At 47.0% G+C, this 10,279-nt stretch overlaps 1 protein-coding gene across 1 annotated transcript; it reads left to right on the plus strand.

Annotated features, from left to right (window-relative positions):
- The first annotated feature begins 5,848 nt into the window (after positions 1 to 5,848).
- Positions 5,849 to 6,442, plus strand: LOC124696277. The gene has a single exon (XM_047229024.1). The coding sequence runs from the start codon at positions 5,849 to 5,851 to the stop codon at positions 6,440 to 6,442; it is 594 nt and encodes a 197-aa protein (XP_047084980.1).
- The last annotated feature ends 3,837 nt before the right edge of the window (positions 6,443 to 10,279 follow it).

Here is a 10,279-nt window from a genome sequence, read left to right on the forward strand (position 1 = left end):
CCCATACTTTTGATTGTGTCGACGAATATCAGGTTTAGTCCGCTTCCGCCATCCATAAAGACTTTACTCATCTTGAACCCTCCTATTTGCGCCTCGACTACTAATGCAGCGTGTCCTGGTTTTGGTATGGTCATCGGGTGATCTGCTCGGCTGAACGTAATGTTCTGAGACGACCACTCGACATACTCAGGGATGTTTGCCATGATACTTTCTCGCCGCATTGATTTCTCGGGTGAGCTTCTTCATTTCTCTTCTTGAAACACCCGTTCTGTGGATCATGCTCATCCGCCCACGTGGTGGTGGAAACGCCTCATTGGGTTGATGAGGCTGCGCCCGCCGGACCTCGGTGCTGCGGTGGGGGTGGTGGTGGTGGCCGCGGCCGCCGTTGGATGAGTTCCCGCATTTCAATGAACCGCCTACAACTCTACGAGCAGATGGCTTGACTTTGTTTTGTTGTCCTTAGAGTCGATGTACGAGTGCAGGTAGCAAGGAGCGTTTATCTGTTCGGCGAAGGGTAACTTGGGAGTCCTATGTGGTCGTGGTTTGTAGTTACCACGGTTTCCAGAGTTGTTCCGATTGACGTCCTGCCGATCGTCTCGTTTGTCGTCATACCGATCATCCTGCCGATCAGAGTATCCTGCGGCTACCAGGTTACTATCGTCGTAACTGCGGTTTTTCCACCCGAGTCGTGCTTCGGCTGGTCGTCTTCGTCGTCACTGCGCTGTCGTGGCTTTCGTACGTTGTCCTCACCATCAGCCCAGCTGTTGGCGATTTCCATTAACTTGGTTATGGTTTTTGGTTTTTTGCGCCCGAGTTCTTCTATGTAGCTTTCACGTCGGATGCCATCGCTGAAGGCATCGATTGCTCTGTCGATAGAGACATCTTCGGCAGCGTTCAAGAGCTTGGTAAATCTCCCGATGTATGCACGCATCGATTCCTTCTGCTTTTGCTGGCAATGCCGTAATTCCTCAATCCCGACGGGCCTTTTGTATGTTTCTTGGAAATTGGCAACGAAGGCGTCTACTAGGTTGTCCAATGATTTGATGGAACCCTTCGGCAGGCCTCTTAACCAAGCTCATGATGAATCCTTCAGGTAAAGCTGCAAGCATTGCATTGCTGCTATCTGATTTCCTTTGTGCAGAATCAAAGTCTGCAAGTAGTCGTCTATCCAGGACCTCGGCTCCTGCTGTTCATCGTATTTGGCGGCGTCAGTAGGGGTAGGTTTGAACTTTCTGGGTGGCACCGCCTCGCGGATTTTGTAGCTTAAACAATCGGCCCCCCTTAGCTCGCCGTCGTTTTCCTGGCTCTCATATGAAGAATCACTGTCATACTCCTCCCTAGCGGTGCGTCGTCGCCTTGCTTTGTCGATTCTGCTCTGGGTGATTTCATCTCGAGCGTCTCTCGCATGAACTCTGGCCTGTAACGTGGTCTTTTCCTTCCGCGGGACCAGGTTGTCTCCCAATATTGCGAGACTTTCTAGGGCACCTCGGTGAGCTTGGGCCATAGAACCTTCGTGGCGCTGATTGATGAGGTATGCTGCGAGATTGGCGGTCGCTCCTGCGACGGTTTTTGGCCGTGGCATGCCCGCGGTGTCCGTGGTCATAAAAGACTTGGTCAGATTCGACGTTATTTCTCTGGCATCGTCCTCCGAGAGTCTGGATAACCTTGATCGGTGCTTGCCTGCCCCTTGAGTGCTTCGAGAGGCGCTTCCTCGCGAGCCTCTCCGTCGTTCACTAGATTGGTTTGCAGCAGACAGGCGTCTCTCGAGGGTGGCTTGCTCTTTCGATAGGCGCTCCCAGTTTTTCTCCAATATAGAGCGATAAGCGTTGAGGGTTCCAACTGAGGTTCCTGCGGGGAGCGGTGTGTTGTTAAGCACGGCTGCATTGGCTGCTGCCCACTCCTCCTCTGCGATGGTGTAATCGAGGTTGTTGTTACTGGCACTGTTTCCAAAGCTTGCTCGTCTGCTGGAGCGGGGGGTGTGATCTCCGTCTCCCCTGTTCCATGTGTTTCCCGTGTTATTGGCGACATAAACCTGGTGATGTGTCATTCTCTGGGTGATACCTTGGACGATGTTGTCAACACTGTCCTCTCCCGATGAGTACTGGGCATTGCAGATGAATGGTGTGTCGCTTGATCCTAGCCCGTGCCTGGTATAGAAGTTCAAGCAGTAGTACGAGATCATCTCCGAAGATGTGGGATTGTCAGATCCAACCGACATGGAAGATGTTGAACGAGGAGTCGATGGCGCGGGCGAGTTCGTTGAGTCCGTCAGACCAGCCAAAAGGTCGATTGATGACGACGTGCTTGGTCCTGTCGATCTGGAGGCGAGTGGTTCCAGCAGTCGAAGGACTCCTTCTGAGTTGACGTTGTAGTGGACGCTGCGGAAGGTCATCTCCATGTTTCCTTGTAGATCAGAAAAGGTCGAGCGAGACGAGTCGCTGTGCGGGGTGAATTCATAGGAGCCGAATCGAATCGGGCTTCCCAGATTTGGCGATGATGGTGTCGATGAAGCTGCCGATGACATGATTGGATCTGCCGATGATCGATCTTGTGCCGACAGGGTTCCCACAGACGGCGCCAATTGTCAAGGGTACTCCTCGGCAATGCCCTCCGATTGGGGCTTAGGGTTGATGGAATCCTGTAAGCTGATACGAGACATCGGTTCACAGGCAAGCGGGGAGAGCGATTTACCCAGGTTCGGGGCCCTCGATGAGGTACAATGGGAATATTGGGTTACAATGGGGTGCTGAAGGGTTCGGCTGAGATCTCGTCGAGAGGCTAAGTGCTGCGGCGACCTAGCTCTAGACTTTTGGTGGCTGAGATTGCTAAGATTGATCGTGTCCCTCGGCAGCCCCTCTCCTGGCCTTTATATAGGAGGCCAGGTCTCAAGAGGTCTAACTGAATACGACTAGGTTTACAGTAGTTCTAACTCTAAACCTTCCTTGTTCGGCTCCTTCCTTGTCTTGCCCGCCAAGGAATCTTTTCCTGCACCATCCAAGTGGCCCACCAAGCTATCGAGTACCTTCATGGGCCTCCAGTTAAATTGTACATGATAGGGCAATATTGGTTATCCGAAGGGTAATGCCCACGTCAACCACAAAGGTGAAGTATCATGTAGTCGACGTTCATATGACACCACTAGAAGAATAGCACCACAACTTAAATATCAAACCATTAAATATTACTCAACATAATTCCACTACTAACATTGTGACTTCTCCCATGTCCTGAGGAACTAAAGGAACTACTTAGAAGACATCATATGGATCATAATCAGAGGTGATATAATAATGGATAACAATCTGTACATAAACCTTAATCCAATAGTTTCACTCAATATCATCAACTACAAGGAGTAATTAACATCGGAAAAGTTTCCCCTATGAACTAGATAAGATCAAACCCAAGATGTTACAGCGGGACGGAGTGAAGATGGTGGAGATGATGGTGCTGGTGATGGAGATGATGATGATGATCCCGATGAAGTCCATCTCGATGACGGTGGTGATGGCGATGATTTCCCCCCCCTTCGGGAAGGAATTTCCTCGGCAGATTTCTGCCTGCCAGAGTGCTTTTCTTTCTCTGTTGTTTTTCGCCCCGTCGTGGCGACGGAATATTTCTGCGATCGTCCCTCGGTCTTAGGGTTCTCGGGAGATGAAATACGCCAAGGGACGCTGTCAGAGGTGGGCCAGGGCCACCACACCATGCCTAGGCGTGGCCAGGGGGTGGCCCGCGCCTAGGGATGGTGTGGGCCCCTCCTGGCCCACCTCAGGCTCCCATTTTGGCTTCCTCCGGCATCTGGAAAATAGGAACTTCTGGGTATTTTCCGGGAATTGCCGATCTTCAAAAATATGGTATCTTGACGGTCCTTTATCCAGCAGAATTCCCACTCCGGCAGTTAATTCTCCAATAATCATCAAACATGCAAAAAATAGATGAAATAACATAAGTATTATGTCCAAATGTGAAATATATCAATGAATAACAGTAAATTATGATATAAAATTGTGATGCAATTTGGACGTATCACTAGGGCAACCATGTTTAATTGGATCCTGTCCGGCCTATGAAAAAATATTATGAACTATGTTTCATTATTCCTCGCTTGACGTTTGTTTTTTTCATCATATTTTGTTTGTTTGTTCTAAAAACGCTTTGTTTAAAATGAATGGCATGCGATGCATCATCCAACAAACACATAATCCAACAAACGTGTGCGATGCACCACATCACACGCACATTTGATCTTTAAGCAACCATGTCCAATGCACCACATCACACATAATTAATTCTTAAGCAATCGTATGGATGCACCACACGACAGACGATCACTACAAGAAATTTGCTAACTTACGACCCTCTGTATTGGTCACATGATGGTAATTGTCTATCATTTATGATCTTGTTGTGACTAAAAATTGTTGGTTGTTAGTTGAGAGTCACTAACGGTTCACAACGACCTTTGTTTTCAATTGTTATAAGCGGTAACGACGAAAATTGATGGTCATAGATTCTATAACCAAATTTTTTGTCATGGCCAGTCTAGCCTATCCATGGCAGATCCGATGTGGCAAATGTGTGACCAAATCGTATAGCCGTGGATCAAAATCAGCCCAACGATCTAGTACAATGCTTTACAGCCAAGCCCAATAATTTGGCCTCTTCGTAATTTTTTCTCTTTAGTTTTGGCCAGCTACACGGGAAAAGCCCACTTATTCAGCCTTTGTATTTTTGGGCCGTGGCCTTCTTGGCTCAAGAATTTTTATTCTCTATTTTTTAAATAATGGGTCCACTAGATAGAGATTTCTCAATTGTCCGGTCCTTGCAAGTGTGCCCCAGTTTTGTGTTTATTTTCTTCAGATTCCAATTTGAAAGTAATAGTAGCCCATATTTAAAGCGGAAAGGACAGAAAACACAATACTTCAAATAACAACAAGACAATCACATGTAGTACTTCAAATAACAACGAGAAAACCATACTTAAAAGCCAAACAACCAGTATGTTACATCATGTACTATCTCGATTAATATTACTTGACATTAATATAGATGTATTTAAACATATTTTAATTGTAGATACATCTATTTTAGTGGCAAGTAATATAGATTGGAGGGAGTAACACATATACAATAACAATCAACTAATACCTTTTGGCTTTTTGCTGAGTAGGGCTTCACATGTCTTTAAACTTGAGCTTGGAGCTCCTGTTATATGAACGATGTGTAGCACTAAAAATCTTCCAGCCCCCTTAGGTAATGAGGTGGTTTGCTGATTTAATATATTATGGTTAAGAAAAACATGTGTAGCACTAATTGGAGGACCATATACACTGCCAAGCTAACAGAACAACAACATGAACAAGTATCCTGCCTTCCACGGTCAACCTGTTACAAGAAGAATCATCAGAGAAGAATCAAAAAAAAAAAAAACTAGAGACGGTATATTACAAACAAACCATTCATAATACTGATTGCAGTGCTAATAAGATAACACCCAGAAACCTTATGATCCAGTGGTGAATGCAATTCTTTAACTTAATAGTGAGAAAATTAAACCATAGCAATCAATCAGCACGATATCTTATACGTAGTATATAATATTTTGAGATACCATATTACAGAGGTACCAAACCTTTCAGTACTTTGATAGGAGACACGTGATTACATCAGTATACGTACCTTTATTCCGTGAGTATCAGCATTTAGAACATTCTATTAATTACATCGAATCAAATATGGAACTATCAATATACGCAATAAATGTGCCCCCTTATACTACTCCTAAATCCGCCATATACATTCGACACATATAGAGACGAGAGGAAATCGAATCCGGCATCGGACAAAAATGGCTCCCTCAACCTCCTGTGTCAGGCTGATGAGGGTAGTCGTTGTCCTCTTGCTACTCTTCCCCGTGCTCCTGGCGAACGAGGCGCCTCCGTTTTCGGTGAAAGCTCAATTGATACTGGCCGCGTGCAGGAGCGTCGGCGAAGGGAGCACGTACTTCGACGTCCAGTTCTGCGAAGGGGCCATAGGCTCCGTTGTCGGCGGCAGCGCTGACCTCGACTACCAGGTCTTCAGCGGTATCGCCGTGCGCCTCCTCGCAGAGAACGCCACCAGCACGAAGGCCAAGATCGACCGCCTGCTCCGGGGCGGCGGCGGCGTGAAGCTCAAGGCAGAAGACGACGTCGCCGTGGCCCGGTGCCTCCAGTCGTGCCAGTCGCTGTATGGTGGCATACTATACGATTGGCTTGCTTGCACCGCCGCGGTCAAGACAAGGTTGTTTGGCGAGGCGACGAGAATCCTGGAGAAGGCGGCGGCCGCTGCCAAGGAGTGCGAGGACGGATTCGGGAAGAACAACGTGGCTTCACCGTTGTCGGCGGAGGACGATGATGCGTTCAAGCTCGCAAAGCTCGGCGTCGCTTTTCTCCGATTAGCTTGAGAGAGGCCGGAAATAACTATTGCCTCTAAGCTGATTCGAATAATATAAAATGATGAAGTTATTTTGTTCATTTCATAATTATCTGGAGTATTAATTATTTTGCCTGCCTTCAAACTCAACAAAACTAATGGCATGCATTTGGGTGTAATTCGCTGCGACACCTAATTTACTGGAGGAGACAGCAGAAGGGGCGGGGAAAAAATTCTACCCTCACCCTCACAGCGGATCTCAAAGCTACCCGTAACCCTCTAATCAGTTGATGCTTATATGTATCCAGATGGCCAGATCGTCCACTTGTGTGGAAGAAAACATACTCCACTCATCGATCTATGGGTTCAACCCGGTTGCTAGTTTTGGGTTGAAACCAAATTAAATTAGTCTGATCTCTGATGTCGTGCCCAGGCGAGATTGAGATACAGCTTCCTGCTTCCGGAAGAACACCTTCGTGAAGAACAACACGCTCTCACGTCGATCCTTTACTCGATCTAGCTAGCTTCGACGCGACGGAAACCATTCCGTGAACCGGTTCTCAAACCACAGTTTGTGACCGTTAACGACCAAACCATTCAAGTCCAGACCCAACCGTAACCAATCCTGTTCTCCCTAAAACCAAATCAAACTTAACTGACAACAGTCTGGGCCCATATTAACCCGAACCATTCAAGCCCAGGCCAAACAATCAACAACCATTTCCAGATTTACGTGGTCACTACTGACAATAGATTACACGTTTGTTGTATATCTGGACCAAATGTTTCATGTTTTAGAAAGCTTAAAAGTTCTTCCATCTCGCAGTGAACCACGCACGGAAAGAAGATGTATTCTTCACAATCTTTTAATTAATTACATAATGATTCATTTTGCTTAATAAATGCTAGAAGAAAATGCTCTCGACTACCATAAAATGGCATTGCCAATTTATCTTCGAATTTGGTTTGTAAAATATGAATGTATATCATGATCTTATTTGTATTGGTCATCAAAAACCCACGTGCATATCACGCACCTCCTGCTAGTTATAATAGGTCACTTGGTTAACTTCTAGCTATGGGCTAGACACTTGGAGAGTTAACAGTCTCCTCATAATACAGGATCACTTTGGTTTCTTGTGAACCCATTTTCCGGAGCCAAAATCACTCGTTTGGTTGCCCGTCAAAGCAGTCTCAGGACAAGCACGCGAGCGTATTCACTCGGACACGATGTCGGGCGCAAAAGGAAAAAGAAAACAGCGTATGCAGGGGAGCAAGCGCGGTGCTAGCAGGAGCGGGAAATTTGGCTCCACGGGTTGGTGCGAAATATAGCTTCACCGGCCTCTTACTTGGTCACCAACTCACCATCAATGGGTAACAAATCCATCTTTATTTTTTTCTCTCGGGCGGCGATGGGGTCAATTTTGATCTGCGACAACGGATGCTGGTCTGAGTTCGCAAATCTCCGGCACCGACTCCATCATCCTATCGTCTCTAGCATTAGTAGGGCTCGCATATCTACGCCACCGGCTTGCCCTTCTCATCTCCAACACCCTCTCTTAATCGTCATCTTCGGCTACGGCAGGCTGGCGCCGTCTTCAACCATGGATGTAAGCACCTATAACCTCCTCCCGCCCCCACCATCAGCTCGTTAGTTTCAGATTATGACCAATTACGTAATTACTTATGCAACATTGATTTAATTATGATGCACGGATGAAGCTTTTAATTCAGACAGCTCCCCTCGTAGCTGTGACTTATGCTTGGATGTTTTTGATCCACCAAAGAGCGATTTGTCACAATTACAAGCCCTCCTCACATAGAGAGAGGGTGACAATACATGAAAATATTCCTCCGTGTTCATGGACTTAACTAGAGATTTCAAGTGATTCACATCGCATGGAGGAGCTCGAGTGAGACTGTCCCCACAGTGGCGGAGGCAGCAATCTGGCATGGTTTGGCCTCCGCCACACCTAAAATTTTCCCAACTTCACTCTACATATGGGTTGGCACTCACAAAAACTTCAAATTCAATGTTGCTGTGTACATCACTACTTGAGCTAGCCATACCTAAAAATAATTGCTGCCTCCGCTACTGTGTCCCCATGTATGTTATTGGAGATCTCAGAGGAGAGACGATCAAGCCGCCATTTGCTTGCCCCCCTCCCCCCACACACAAACATAAATGAAAGCAGTCGGTGGTTTCCTTATTTCAAGCTGAGAAACTCTAACTTGTAGATCAAGCAAGTCATGTGTGCTAGTTTACTGCACCGAGGCTAAAAAAATTGGTCATGTTAATGTCAGGATTGTGTTGGGGCAATTGATGGTACTCGTATAACTGCTAGAGTGCCTTGAAGCGATTCTCGTGCATACATGAAAGAAATCACTACACCAGCTAAAATGTTCTTGCGGTTGTTGATTTTAATATGAAATTCACATATGTGTTACCTGAATGGGAATAATCAGTCCACGATGCAACCATTCTTGCTAACAACTTGGCTCGACCTGATGGCCCTCAAAATCCATGAAGTTAAGTTCTACCGAGTGATGCCAGATATGGTAGCCGATGTGAAATTCTTTTAACCCTTGGGTTAACAAGGTATAATCTCGATGAGTTCTATGCAAGGAACTACCCCACGAATGTCAAGGAACTTCTCAATCACAGACACTCAATCCTTAGAGTCACAACCTCACTACTAGGAAAAGATCTATAGCTGCAAATATTATTGCTGGCGCACCAAAAAATATGCCCGCCGGTGCTAAATACTAACGGCGCGCCATGTTTCAGCCGCGCCAGTGATGACCCAATACCGCCGGCGCAGGAAAAAATTAGTGCGCCGGGAATAAGGCTGAACCAGGTCCGAGCCGAACTAAAAACCGCAGCTCCCCTTACTGCCGGCTAATACGTCTCAAACGTATCTATAATTTCTTATGTTCCATGCTAGTTTTATGATAATACTCACATGTTTTATACACACTTTACATCATTTATATGCATTTTCCGGCACTAACCTATTAACGAGATGCCGAAGCGCCGCTTCTGTTTTGTGCTGTTTTTGGTTTCAGAAATCCTACACAGGAAATATTCTCGGAATTGGACGAAACGAACGCCTAGGGTCTTATTTTTCCACGGAGCTTCCAAAAGACCGAAGGAGATACGAAGTGGGGCCACAAGGTGGCGACACCACAAGGCGGCGCGGCCAAGGGGGGCCCGCGCCGCCCTATGGTGTGGGCCCCTCGCGAGCCTCCCGACTCTGCCCTTCCGCCCACTAATACGTCTCCAACGTATCTATAATTTCTGATGTTCCATGCTAGTTTTATGACAATACCTACATGTTTTGCTCACACTTTATAATGTTTTTATGCATTTTCTGGAACTAACCTATTAACAAGATGCCGAAGTGCCAGCTCTCGTTTTCTCGCTGTTTTTGGTTCCAGAAAGGCTGTTCGGGCAATATTCTCGGAATTGGACGAAACAAAAGCCCACGATCTTATATTTCACGGAAGGTTCCAGAAGTCCGAAGGGGAGACGAGGAAGGGCAGCAGGGGACCCACACCATATGGCGGTACGGGTGGCCCCCTGGCCGCGCCAGCCTATGGGGAGGGGGCCCCCTGGCTCCTCCGACTCCGCCTCTTCGCCTATAAAATCCCTCGTGACCTAAAAACCCTACACCAATTGACGAAACTCCAGAAAGACTCCAGGGACGCCACCGCCATCGCGAAACTCCGTTTCGGGGGACAGAAGTCTCTGTTCCGGCACGCTGCCGGAACGGGGAATTGCCCCCGGAGTCTCTCCATCGACACCACCGCCATCTTCATCGCCATCGCTGTCTCCCATGATGAGGGTTCTCCCCCGAGGCTGAGGGCT

The sequence above is a fragment of the Lolium rigidum genome, chromosome 3 (genome assembly GCF_022539505.1).
Source record: "Lolium rigidum isolate FL_2022 chromosome 3, APGP_CSIRO_Lrig_0.1, whole genome shotgun sequence".
Classification (NCBI taxonomy): Eukaryota; Viridiplantae; Streptophyta; class Magnoliopsida; order Poales; family Poaceae; genus Lolium; species Lolium rigidum.

What these genes read in the sequence shown, in the direction of transcription:
- LOC124696277 (XM_047229024.1), top strand. Translation starts at nt 5,849, where the DNA reads ATGGCTCCCTCAACCTCCTGTGTCAGGCTGATGAGGGTAGTCGTTGTC.